Source organism: Ovis aries, chromosome 23 (genome assembly GCF_016772045.2).
Source record: "Ovis aries strain OAR_USU_Benz2616 breed Rambouillet chromosome 23, ARS-UI_Ramb_v3.0, whole genome shotgun sequence".
NCBI lineage: Eukaryota > Metazoa > Chordata > Mammalia > Artiodactyla > Bovidae > Ovis > Ovis aries.
The window spans coordinates 35,541,711-35,556,175 of NC_056076.1; the positions used below are offsets into that span (position 1 = coordinate 35,541,711).

The 14,465-nt window shown below is 35.7% G+C and overlaps 1 protein-coding gene across 2 annotated transcripts in view; it reads left to right on the forward strand.

The window, feature by feature from the left end:
• The window catches only part of ROCK1 (Rho associated coiled-coil containing protein kinase 1), a 123,804-nt gene that overhangs the window by 85,491 nt on the left and 23,848 nt on the right, over nt 1-14,465 (forward strand). For both annotated transcript variants that reach the window (XM_004020488.5, XM_042239566.1), the window contains 7 exons: nt 3,633-3,768; nt 5,903-5,994; nt 6,110-6,356; nt 10,141-10,247; nt 10,993-11,143; nt 13,139-13,299; nt 14,277-14,461. In XM_004020488.5, the coding sequence (XP_004020537.1) occupies nt 3,633-3,768; nt 5,903-5,994; nt 6,110-6,356; nt 10,141-10,247; nt 10,993-11,143; nt 13,139-13,299; nt 14,277-14,461 (1,079 nt within the window). The remainder of the gene's footprint in view (nt 1-3,632; nt 3,769-5,902; nt 5,995-6,109; nt 6,357-10,140; nt 10,248-10,992; nt 11,144-13,138; nt 13,300-14,276; nt 14,462-14,465) is intronic.

Genomic DNA, 14,465 nt, shown 5'->3' on the forward strand with positions numbered 1-14,465 from the left:
GTCATAAGCCAATGCGAGTAATATAATGTAATACTTAGAGCAGCCACTGAGAATTATAGAGAGATACGCTTAAAAACACTAGATAAAGCAAGTGGAGTTCTAAAAAAATTTTCAAGTAACCTACAGAAAGACAACAGAAAAACAGAACACAATAGAAACAAAATGGGAGCCTTTAATATATCAGTAATTATATTAAATGTAAATTAAAATCAGCAGCAGTTAAAACAGATTGTCAGAGTAAATTTTTAAAAATTACCTACCCATATGCTATCTATCAGAAACTGTTCAAATGTAACAATATAGACAGCTTTAAGGTAAGAAGATGGAAAAATACATCATGTAAGCATTAGCAAAAAGAAGGCAGCGGTGGCAGTGTTGAAATCAGGTAAAGTAGACTTCAGGGCAAATAAAATTATCACTGGTGGAGGGACATTGTAGAATGACAAAAATGTCAATCCTCTGAGAAGATATGGCATTCCTAAATTTGTATTCACCAAACAGAAGAGCTACCAAATATGTGAAGCAAAAGCTGATAAAACTGAAAAGACAAATCTGTGATACTGTTGAAGACTTTTAAATACCACCCTCTAGACAGAGAATCAGCAAATGTATCAAACTCAGCCACACCATCAGCCAATGGGATCTATTCAACATTTGTAGACCCCTCCGCCTAACAATAGCAAAGGACACATTCTTTTCAAGCACTCAAGAAATATGTACCAAGATAGACCACATACCAAGCAAACTACAGATTTCAAAGAATTAAAGTCATAAACTGTGTGTTCTCTGACCAAAATGTTACCAAGCTAGAATGAATAACAGAAAAGTATCAGACAGCTCTACGAACACATGGAAATTAAACAAAACAGTTTTAAATAATGCATAGGTGAACGAAGAGAGTCTCAAAGGAAATGAAAAAATATGTTAATTATATCTCATAAAATTATGGGTCTGCCTCCTTTTAAAAATATTTCAGCAATGAAAATAAAGATAAACATCAAAATTTGTGGGATGCAGCTAACATAGTGCTCTAAGAGAAATGTGTGCATTGAAACATTTACATTAGAAAAGATGACTGTAGCCAAGGGAACTATAGTCAATATCTTGTAATAACCTATAATGGAAAGTAACTTCAAAAATAATATACGTGTACATGTATAACTGAATCATCTTGCTGTGCACCTGAAACATTGTAAGTCAACCATACTTCAATAAAATATTAAGGAAGAAAAGAAAAGATGAACTGACTCAAATGAGTCATCTAAGCTCCTATCTCAGGAACCTAGAAATAGAAGAGCAAAATAAACTGAAAGCAAAGAGAAGGAAGGAAAAATAAGGAGCAGAAATCAGTGGAATTGGAAACAGGAAAACAAAATCAATGATAAAAAACCCAGCTGTTTGGAAAGGTCAAAAAGTTCACAAATCTCTAGCAAGATTGTCAAAGCAAAGATAAGACACAAATGATCTGTATCAGGAATAAGGCAGGGCATATTCCTACAGACTCTTATGCCTATATTTAAAAAATTCTTAAGGAAATAATACAGTTCTAAACACTGAAGTGTGAGATTTAGGTGAAATGGACAAATTCCTCCAAAAATACAGGCTACCACAACTCACTCAATGTGAAATACATTATATGAATATCCCTATATAACTATTAAAGTGAACTCATAATTTAAAAGCTCCTCCAAAGGTAATCTTCAGGACCAGATGGTTTTACTAGACGAAGCTACCAAGTGTTTTAAGAAGACTTAACACCGATTCTGTACTTTCTTCTAGAAAATATAAACGAAAGGAACATTCCGCAGTGGATTTTATGAGGCTAGAATGACCAAGATACCAAAACCAAGCAAAGATAGTACTGCAAAGAAACTGTGGATCAGTTACCCTCAATTATGGCCAACTCATTTTTGACGAAGGTGCAGAAGCAGTTCAGTGGAGAAAGGATAGTCTTTTTAGCAAGTGGTACTGGGGCAATGAGGTATTCATAGGCCAAGATATGGATCTCAGCCAGTCTTACATCTAAGGCAAATATTAACTTAAAAAACAGACATATATTTAAATAGGAACATAAAAAATATAAAACTTCTAGGGAAAAAATATAGGGGAAAATCCTTGGGACTTGCAGCTTGGTGAAGTTATACATTACACCACAGGCGTGATCCATATAAGGAAGACAGTTCGATAAGTTGGACTTTGTCAGAGCTAGCAGTGCTTGCTCTGTGAAAGATTCTGATAAGATGATGACATGATAAGCTGTAGGCTGGGAAAATGAACGATTGTTATACACAATAACTTGGACGGATCGCAGAGATACTTGTTGGATGTAAGAAGCTAATCTCAGAAGATCCCTACTGTATGATTCCATTAAGATAACATTTTAAAAATGACAGAGTTATGCAGATGGAAGACCTCCTGTTACTGGTTGCCAGGGATGTCGATGGTGGGAGAAGTGAGGGGTGCATGTGGCTATAAGTAGTGACTGGAGGGAGAGCACTGTGCTGATGAAGCAGTTCTGTATCTTGGTTGTGGTAGTAGTTCTGTGAATCTGCACATGAGATAAAATGACATCAAACTACACATGATGTATATATATCAGTATCAGTTTCCTGATTTGGTTATTGTACCATTGTTAAATATAATGTATTCTTAGGGGAAACTGAGTGGAAGGCTACATGTACTCACTGTCTGTGGAACTTCTGAAATGTAGAATCATTTCAGATTTTCAAAATGAAAAGATAAAAGTTAAAATGTTAAATCTTATAATTGAAAGGAGTCTGGATGGTCTCTGTCAAATTTTACTGTATCTCTCTGGCAGCATCTTACTTAAAAGATGGGTTTCACTTAGAGATGGGAAAGCCCAGAAAAACACACACTGTAAAAGGTTTGTCCAATGTGGTGTCTTAAAGAGAAAAATATAGCATTAAATGTAAGATATGCTGATGGTGGTAATGCAGAAGCAGAAGTTTTTTTTTCTTAAGTTGTAGAATTTGGAGTATTTTTTTTTCGTTTAACTCTCCTCTCCCCTTAGTTTCATTTTCTAAAGTATCTTTTTCATTACTTTCTAATATACATTAAGTAGGTACATGCATACATAGAACATCTTAGGAAAGATAAATTGTTACAGAAACAGGAAGAGAAATTAAGGGAGACCTCATATAGGGACTAGTGAAGTTAAACCACAAACACTAACCTTTGGTATCATTTGAGTTTTGTACCATTTAATTATCAAATAATAATAATATCAGTTGTTATCTGAGCCCTTGTGTATTTCATTTCTTAAATTTAGGATTGTAAATAAGCCAAAATACTGGTATTATCTGTGTTCATGTTAAACTGATCCAGTGACCTTCAATCTGACAAGATTCATAGGGTTGTTTTTATGTTCATGGATTTTTTTTTTAATCTCTGAAAATTTTATATATCTAGTTAAAATAAAATTACTGTTTTCTTCTAAGGCAAGCTAATTCTACTGTAGGTATCATTATTAGGAAATACTATGTGATTTTGAAGCCAAAATATCTATCTTATTTAATTGTGTACTTTTTTAAAAAGAGCTGAGTTCTTTGAAGAACTCAGTTGAAGAAATGAGGAGTATTAATCGCAGTGGTGAACTTTTCTTATAATTTCAGGGGACTCAAAGAAGAAATCTAGAATCTACAGTATCTCAGATTGAGAAGGAGAAAATGTTGCTGCAGCACAGAATTAATGAATACCAAAGAAAAGCAGAACAGGAAAATGAGAAGAGGAGGAATGTAGAAAATGAAGGTAGGTTGTTGCTTTTCCTTTGAAAAACACTGAAATTTCTAACACTGTCTTGAGGTCTTTGTCTTCAGGTTGTCTTAAATTTAGTTCCTATGATATATTTTTGAAGACTCAGTCTTAAGCCCCCTCATGAGCTAATACCCATGGCCCAAAATAAATTAATAGCATATTTAAAAACAGTAGAATGTTATAGCTCAGGTAGTGATTTTTACCCTTGTGTGTGTATTGGAATCTCTTGGGAAACTTTATAGAATACTAATACCTAAACTCCAGAAGTTCTAGTTTAATTCACCTCGACATGTAGACTGGGCATTGGTATATTTAATAAGCTCTCTCAGCACTTCTAACAAGTAGCCACATTTGAGAACTACCAAACTAGAATTTTATGTGTCTTGATATTAGTGATGCAAATTTAAAATATCTCTCTGCATCCTTGGATCCAGTTACTTCACTTCTAGTAATTTATATCACATACACTTGTGCATATGCCTACTGGTACATAAAGTTATTAATTTTAGAGTTGTTTAAATTGCCAAAATTATGAGCAATGTAAATGTAATCTGTGATATAATAAACTTTAGTGTATATGGTAGAGTACTATGCATTTTATAAGAATAAAGCATTTCTTTATAAACTTAGAATCTCTAAAACGTATCTTAAAAAAAATACTAATTGTTTAAAAGAAAATGGCATATTTATATATGCTGTGAAAGTAGAGAGTAAAAAAGTTGGCTTAAAGCTCAACATTCAAAAAACAAAGATCATGGCATCCGGTCCTATCACTTCATGGGAAATTGATGGGGAAACAGTAGAAACAGTGTCAGACTTTGTTTTTTGGGGCTCCAAAATCACTGCAGATGGTGACTGCAGCCATGAAATTAAAAGATACTTACTCCTTGGAAGAAAATTTATGACCAACCTAGATAGCATATTCAAAAGCAGAGACATTATGTTGCCAACTAAGGTCTGTCTAGTCAAGGCTGTGGTTTTTCCTGTGGTCATGTATGGATGTGAGAGTTGGACTGTGAAGAAGGCTGAGCACCAAAGAATTGATGCTTTTGAACCGTGGTGTTGGAGAAGACTCTTGAGAGTCCCTTGGACTGCAAGGAGATCCAACCAGTCCATTCTGAAGGAGATCAGCCCTGAGATTTCTTTGGAAGGAATGATGCTAAAGCTGAAGCTCCAGTACTTTGGCCACCTCATGTGAAGAGTTGACTCATTGGAAAAGACTCTGATGCTGGGAGGGGTTGGGGGCAGGAGGAGAAGGGGACGACCGAGGATGAGATGGCTGGATGGCATCACTGACTCGATGGACGTGAGTCTGAGTGAACTCTGGGAGTTGGTGATGGATAGGGAGGCCTGGCGTGCTACGATTCATGGGGTTGCAAAGAGTCGGACACGACTGAGTGACTGAACTGAACTGAACTAAAGTGCATATATATGTATGTATATATGTGTGTGTGTATATATATATATACAGATATGCATGTGAAAACACACATTTGTGCTCTCATATATTTGGGTATGGATACACAGACTATCTGAGGAAGGATGTGCAAGAAGTTAGTAGTTGCTGAGGAGGAGAGCCAGAGGGGCTGGAAAACAATGTGCTGGGAGAAAGACTCATGTTTGTCCTATATACCATTTGGTACCTTTTAAATTTTGAATCATTCTGAAAGTAATTGAAGTAAGCAAAGATTTTTACTTTCAAAAACAGAGAACATTAAAATTAGCTTTGTATCAGGACTCCCCTGGTGGTCCGGTGATTAAGATAGTGTGCTTCCAAGGCAAGGGTGGGTTCAATCCCTGGTTGGGGAACTGAGATTCTACATGCCATGCAGCAAAAGAATACAGTAAAAAAGAAATAAAAGCCATGTCATTTCACTAATAGATTAACCTTTATCAAAAGAATAGAAGAATTTGAAATGTAACAGTGGACACAAATCTGTTTTTGCATTGTATATTATAAAACAGTACTCTACTTTAAAATAAATTTCAAATGTAAGTAATTCCAAGATGAAATTTAGAGCTAGTTTAACTGACTTTTATGGCCTAAGACCAAATTTCCTTTTTTTTTCTAAAAGGGTTTTGTATGCTTCCTCAACGCAAACTTACATGTTATTCCTTCATTTTCTAGTTTCTACATTAAAGGATCAGTTGGAAGACTTAAAGAAAGTCAGCCAGAATTCACAGCTTGCTAATGAGAAGCTGGCACAATTACAAAAGCAGGTGAGTTTTTGGAATGAGATTTTTTAAATTATAATAAATAAGTGTTTTGGTAAAAAAAAAAAACAAAAAACAAAAAAAAAAACACACCTGTTTTCTTGCTCTCTTTTTAAATTAGCTAGAAGAAGCCAATGACTTACTTAGGACAGAATCGGACACAGCGGTTAGATTAAGGAAGAGTCACACAGAGATGAGCAAATCCATCACTCAGCTAGAGTCCCTAAACAGAGAACTGCAAGAGAGAAATAGAATTTTAGAGAATTCCAAGTCACAAATGGACAAAGATTATTACCAACTGCAGGCTGTATTAGAAGCCGAACGAAGAGACAGAGGTCATGATTCTGAGAAGATTGGAGACCTACAAGGTAATATTTTTTCTTATTGTGGTAAAACAGACATTAAAACTTACCGTTTTAGCTATTTTTAGTTGTACAATTCAGTGGCACAAAGTACAGTCATGTGTTGTGCAACCATCACTGCTGTCCATCTCCAGAACTTTCTTATCTTCCCAGACTAAAAAGTTGTGCTCAGTAACTGCCCGTTTCCCACTCATCTACAGCCCCTGGTAACCACCCTTCTACCTTATGTCTCAGTGAATTTGACCGCCTCATAGAAGTGGTACCTCAGTATTTGTCCTTTTGTGTGTTAGTAATTTTTAAAGTGTAAGGTAAAATATTTTTGATCATATTGTCCTGTATAGTACACCTGTAACTGATATAATATTGTACATCAAGTATACTTCAATAAAAAAAGAAAATTATCTTGGTAATACTGGAAATGGTTAGCATTCTTTCTCTTTCAGGAGAATTCGTATCAAATTGTAATTTCTTCCCTCTCTCAGGTACCCTTGTGATGGAGGTAATGTGGTTATTTCCAGTCTTACAGCCAGATTACTGAAACCTTAATTTTTAAAAGTGTCCAATTCACAGAAGTCTTACTGAAAGTGGAACTAATCCAGGTAGAGAAGATTATTACTGTTAAAACCCGGGATTCTTCATGCATTGTTGGTAGAATAGAAACTAAACAGCAGTAAGAGAATCCCACTGCAAATAAAAAGTTCAGTACTTGGAAAGGTTAGAACTAGAGATATCAGCAGTCTTTCTGAGTCTAAAAGGAAAAAGATGGAATATAACTAACAGTGAATAAAGGAATACTCGTCACTAATAAAATCAGTTTATTTTCAACAGGATGACTGGCTTTAACCATTTCTCACTTTTTTTTTTTTTTCTATATTCTATTTCTGTAAGCGATAGCATCCATACTACCTAATCAAAACAGACATGCATGGAAGTTGCCAGATCTTTCAGGGAAAAGTAGGGGGTGGGGTAGTGCATTTTAACCTAAGTCACAGGATGGGAACATAGTTTGGAGTCTCCTGAGACTTGACGATCAGCTCTAATTCTGTGGAGAGAGGTCAGGGTCAGTTTTTGGACTTTGGAAACAGAAATTAGGGTCTCCCATTGGTTCTCAGCTGAGGAGTGTTGCACAATCTTATTTCTCAGGGACTAGGCTTAAAATAGATCTGAATACAACCAAGAAAGTATCCTCATTATATGTATTAGAAAAGCCTCATATGCCACGTCCTTAAATTGCCTCTCTAGGCCTTAATATACAGCTTATTAGCTGTGTGCATGTCACTTTGTCTGCCTTCTTTATCTGTAAACCAAGAAGATTGGGTGACTCCTATAAATTCTTGCAATCCTAAAATTCTTTGAGTTAGTGATTTTCCAGATACTACTGAGCTTTGAAGTGCTTGCTTTTAAGGAAGAGACCATCATTATGTGTTTATCAACAGTGGTTTTAACTGACTCTTTAGATATTGGTGAAGTTAAGGAAGATTCATAGCATGACTTATCATTAATGTGTATCATTTTTCAATGCTTCCTTGAAGGTTTATTTTTTGATTTACATGTGAATCGAAGCTCATACACGTTAAAAAATGTGCAGAATTTAAATGAGCCTCAATATACATATAAAAAGTACATTGTGGTAAAACACACACACACGCACACATAAAATTTTTGCATTAACTTTTTATGGTTCTTAAGACATTTTAGATCCCTCAGTATAGATCTTACAGTTTAGGAGGCTGGTCTTGTGGTAAAGTGATGGTTATTTGCTAGTTGAATGCTCTCTATGTATACTGATGAGCAGAAGCTTCTTCATGTGTGTGGGAAATGACTTCCCAAATGTAATTGGACATTATATTCTTTAGGTTTTGTGGGCCACATATGATCACTGTTACATGTTTTTCTTTTTTACTGTTTGCAACACTTTAAAAATGAAAAAAAAAAAGCTTAGCTTCATGTCATATATCATAGTGTAATGTACTTTTGTTTTTAACTGTTACACAGGCATTTGGAAATTGTGTAACCATTTTTCTTGGTATGTTTTTGGATTTGACTTTTGGAAATAGTAGATCAGTTTTCTAATCTAATCAGATTTTTAAGATTCCATTTATTTTTTGTCTCTTTGATTTGCCAAATTTTGAAACATATTTGAAAAATAATCACTGTGACTGTAGTTTTTATTCATTGCCCGCTTGTATTTCTAACTGCTTTTGTATATTTTTTTATTGAGGTGAAATTCGTGTAACCTAAAGTTAACCATTTGAGAGTGTACAATTCAATGGCGTTCAGTACATTCTAGTTCCAAAACATTTTAATTAACCCAGAGGAAAACTTTGTGCCCATTCAACTGTCCTTCCCTTGTATGCCCCTAGCAACCACTCATCTGTTCTATATTTCTGAATTTACTGGGTCTGGATATTTCATACAAATGACATCATATAATTTGTGACCTTTAGTTTAGGCTTCTTTCACTTAGCATATGTTTAAGATTGGTTGATGTACCATGTATCAGTACTTCATTCATTTATAGCTGGGTAATATCCTGTTGTATGTATGTGTGTGTATATATATATATTCCATATTTCATTTAGCTCTTCATCTGTTGATGGACATTTGAGTTTTGAGTTGTTTCACCTGTTGACTGTTATGAATAGCACTGTTGTGAAACTCCGGTACAAGTATTTATTGGAATACTTGCTTTCAAATCTTTCGGATACCTAGGAGTAGAATTGCTGGGTCACGTGGTAATGCTAGGTTTGATTTTGAGGCACTTCCAGACTATTTTCCATAACAGCCACATCTCATTTTATGTTTCCACCAGCATTGTTCATCATTTTAAGTTTCTACCAGCATTGTCTCATTGTGGTTTTAACTTTAATTTTCCTAGTGAGTAATTAGTTGAGCAATCTTTTCATGTGCTTATTGGCTATTTGTATATTCTTTTCAGAAAGATGTCTGTGCATGTCCTTTGTGCATTTATTTTTTTTGTCTTTTTGTTGTTGACTTTTAAAGAGTCCAGGTAAGACCTTATCAGGTATATGATTTGCTAATATTTACACCTCTTTTGTAGTTTGTCCTTTCATTTTTCTTAATAATGTCCTTTGATGTACAAAAGTTAATTTTGATGAAGTCCAGTTTAAAATATATTGCTTATGCTTTTGGTGTCATATCTCATAACACATTGCCAAAGGGCTTCCCAAATGGCGCTAGTGGTAAAGAACCAGCCAATGCAGAAGATGTAAGAGGACAAGGGTTTGATTCCTGGGTCAGGACGATCCCCTGGAGAAGGGAATGGTAGCACATTCCAGTATTCTTGCCTGGAGAATCCCATGGGCAGAGAATCCTGGCAGACTACAGTCCATGGGGTCGCAAAGAGTCAGACACAACTGAAGCAACTTAGCATGCATGCATCTGGGTGTCCCATTACTGTTTGTTGAAGAGACTGTTTTCCTTCACTGATGGGTATGGGTATCCTTGTTAAAAAGCAGTTGGCTATAGGTGTACAGTTTTGTTTCTAGAGTCTCAGTTTTATTCAGTTGGTCTGTATGTCTGTACTTATGCCAGTAACATACTGTTTTGATCACTGTAACTTTATAGTAAGTTTTGAAATTGCAAGTTTGAGTTCTTCAGTTTCATTGTTCTTTTTCAGTACTGTTGTAGCTATTCCAGACTACAAGTAATAAAATAAATTTACTACTTGGAGATTTAAAGCTTCTTTTTAATCTTAATGATCATGCTGGGGGAAAAAAAGGATTTCTCTCTCAGTGACTGTGATTTGAACTTTTTTCTCACTTGACAGCTCGAATTACATCTTTACAAGAGGAGGTGAAGCATCTCAAACATAATCTTGAAAGAGTGGAAGGAGAAAGAAAAGAGGCTCAAGACATGCTTAATCATTCAGAAAAGGTAAATGATTAATGTATACCAATTATGAGATAGTGTTCCTGATTGCCAGATATTATAAGGTGATTTTCTGAGAGACCATTCGTTCCTAATCTCTATATGTTTACATTTCTGAAAATTTTTATGGTTGGTTGGTGTGTGATGTATGTGGATCTTATTTTGAGCTTTTTTAGAGTGTTACTTATTTGTTTTTATCCTTGAAGGGTGTTAGATATCTGATCATCACAATGCAAATGTAACAGAGGTTAGTTTTCTAAATGGTAGCAAAAAATTTTAAATGACCTGAAGAACTGTCCTGTTCTTTTCTGATACTCTCAGTGAACCCTTCTAAATATGATAGAAATCTTCCTTGCCATCAGCCCCAGCTAATGATTCACTTGGGAAAGGAGGGTAGAGGGCACAGAGAGGTGATGCTTTGTTTTTAATTATATGTGCTTATTGTGGAGAATCCCAGGGACAGGGGAGCCTGGTGGGCTACCATCTATGGGGTTGCACAGAGTCGGACACGACTGAAGTGACTTAGCAGCAGCCATTGTGATTTTTAAAGTAAGATATTATAGATAGTGTGAAGTGCACAAGAAGTATAAATATAAAATTATGTTCTGAGTAAAAGTATTTAAGTACATATAGTGTAATATTTCAAGCCAATGTGATTCATATATTATCTCTTGAGAGATAAAATTGATGTAAGATTTAATGATTTGCTTTTTGCACAGCTTAGTACTTGACTCTCATTCTCATTTTACAGGAAAAGAACAACTTAGAAATAGATTTAAACTACAAGCTTAAATCATTACAGCAACGGTTAGAACAAGAGGTAAATGAACATAAAGTAACCAAAGCTCGTTTAACTGACAAACATCAATCTATTGAAGAGGCAAAGTCTGTTGCAATGTGTGGTAAGTGTCAATGTTAATATTTTCTACATGCTTAGTTTTTAAATAATGACAAAAATTTTTGATTTTGATTTGATTGTGTAGTAGTTTAAACTCTTAGACATTATAAGTGATGATCTGGGAAAGGGGGGGCCTTCCTTTTTTTTCATTTTTGAAGCCTTCCTTTTTTTAAAATAAGTTTCACCTGCTGGTTCCCTTACTCCACCATGCTGTGCTCCCGGTACCACCCTTCTCTCCCTGTAAAAGTCAGTGTATTCTTATTTCTCCCAGTTTTTCAGCCCCTTCCTTTGTTTTCTTTGAGATGCATTCTGAAACCCATTGTCTGTTGATTCACTTTTCGTGCTTTGTACCTTCAACTCTGTTATTTCTTTGTATTTCCACTGAACTATGCCTCTAAATTCAACCCTCAATCAGATCAGCCAGCCGCTTTTCATTGCTTCAGCTAGTTCTTTAGATGGGTGTTATCTCAGTGCATTGTCCTCAGCCTCAAGTGAGCTGTTGTTTTTATATATGTCACTCATCAATTCCTTCTCCTAAATTTTTCTTCTCCTCTAGCTTCCTATGCCATGTCTTTATCACTTCGCTTTTAGGTGAACATTCTCCTATTTCAAAAAGAAACTGTGAAGTCGTAGACTTGAACTCAGAATCTAATTCTCTGATTTGGGCAGGCTGTCCTGCTCCTTTACCATCTTCATTATCATCTCTCTCATCTTAGCAGAGCGTGATCCTTTTCCTGTCCTTGCTAATATGCTCTACCTATACTCAGATCTGGAGAAGGCACTCTCCAGCACTCTCGCCTGGAGAATCCCATGGACAGAGGAGCCTGGTGGGCTGCAGTCCATGGGGTCATGAAGAGTCGGACACGACTGAGCGACTTCACTTTCACTTTTCACTTTCATGCATTGGAGAAGGAAATGGCAGCCCACTCCAGTGTTCTTACGTGGAGAATCCCAGGGATGGGGGAGCCTGGTGGGCTGCCGTCTATGGGGTCGCACGGAGTCGGACACGACTAATGCGACTTGGCAGCAGGCAGCATACTCAGATCCAGTCTCTTATCTCAACTTAATTACTTTTTCTTTCCTTTATTCTCAACCTTTGTCCTCCACTGAATCCCTTCTTGTTGTTAACATGTACAAATCTTTCTCATCTGTTTTAAAAAAAAGGACAAACCATTGCAGCAACCTGTGGTCCTTCCTAATTGCCACTATTTTATTCTGTCCCTTTATAGCCAGATTTCTAAAAAGATGTCTTCCTTTTCTTCACCTTCTACTCACTTCTTAACCTATTGTAAGCTAAGTGTCACCTGGCACCTTAAATTCAGTTTATTCAAGAGATAAACTTGTGATCTGATCTGTCAAACGTGCTCTTCCTGCTATTCTTACTGTATTGGTTAATGATTATTTTTTATGAGCCCAGGCTTGTAATCAGACAAATCTGCTTTGCCGCTTAGCTTCTCTTATGACTGTTTCAAAAAATTAGATGGGGAAAATGCACTAAAGTGCCTGTACACAGAAAGCTTTCAATAAATGGGAAATATTATCGTGGCTATGGATGATAGTGATATTCAGCATCCAAGCTGGAAATTTGGGAGTTATTCAAAAAACCCCGTTCTGGTGGTTTCTATTTTGTCACCTAGACAAGACAGCCTGAAAGTGAAATAGCAGATTTACTAAATTTGAATCCTGATGGTACAACTCAAGAGTTTCAGGACCCTAGTAAAGTAACCTCTAGAACCTTAGTTCTTTGATGTTGATCAAGAAAGGAACCTCACTATAGACTGGTATCTTCTGATAGTAATTAAGTATTACACTATCATGGAATCCTTTTTATATGCATTGCAAAAATTAAGTTTACTTCAGTAATGAATAGCTCTAAAAGATCCCAGGCTGTTAACAGTAGGGGTTTTTGACACCTAAGTGTCTTATGCAGCCCATGAAAGTGAAAGTATTAAAGTAGTCTTTTTCATTAAATATATATTTTTAACTTTTTCTTTCACAGAGATGGAAAAAAAGCTGAAGGAGGAGAGAGAAGCTCGAGAGAAGGCTGAAAATAGGGTTGTTCAGATTGAGAAGCAGTGTTCTATGCTAGATGTTGATCTGAAACAATCTCAGCAGAAGCTGGAGCATTTGATTGAAAATAAAGACAGGATGGAGGATGAAGTAAGAAAAACAGTTCTGAGTTTCATTCATCTTATAAAGGAGAAAATCATTGTTATGACTAAAAAGTCAGTATAATTTAAACATGGTGGAGATTTAAATAAAATTACCTACATATATCTGTGTTCACTGCTATAAGGTACGAAATAAGATAGTTCTGGGCTTGACCTCCGTGGAATTTGCAACCCAAGGGGAAAGACAGAGATTAACATTGTCATGACAAGCATGACATACTTAAAAAGGACATACCAAGTTAGGAGTATCAGGACTAATCGTGTTCATGAGGTTAATGGAGACCTAAGGGTTTGACATTTAAGAGCTGAAGAAGGAGTAAATGAAGAGGGGAAGACAGAGAATAACCTGTGATAGCACTGTGCAGTGATGGAGAGTACATCACACTGGAAGGTCTGAGGAGTACGATTGGATTCAGAGAATGGCCAGGGACAGTGCCAGAAAAGTAAGCAACAGATCATGAAGGAAATTATAACCACTGTAAGAATTTGGAGCATTTTAGTCCTTACGCCCAATAAGTACTTGATAAATATTTATTGAATTGAATTCAATATATGTTCAATTTTGGGGGTAAACTTTGCAGAGCTGTAGATTAGAGCACAACATTTCTGAATGAGCTAATAAACTTAAGTACCATTTAGGAATGTCGCTCCAAAGGTAACTTTTATACTCACCTTCTCCTCCAGAATTTCCATACAGGTATCATACAAAGAAACCAGATTTTTTTTTTTCCCCTCCAAGATCTCATATCTGAAATTTGGGGATTCATTTGCTTTAACACTAAATTCTGCAGCAATAAATGCATAAAACAGTGGAGACTCTTTAGGATACAGATATTTTCTGTTTGTATAAGGAAATAGTGTACTTGAGGTTAATAGTGTACTTGAGGTTTGATTAATATTCGTTCAAATAATGTCTGATAAATTACTAAACAGATTTACGATCCCAATTATTTTTCTCATTCATAGGTTAAGAATCTAACCCTGCAGCTGGAGCAGGAATCAAATAAGCGACTGTTGTTACAAAATGAATTGAAGACTCAAGCATTTGAGGCAGACAATTTAAAAGGTTTAGAAAAGCAGATGAAACAGGAAATAAATACTTTATTGGAAGCAAAGAGATTATTAGAATTTGAATTAGCTCAGCTTACAAAGTAA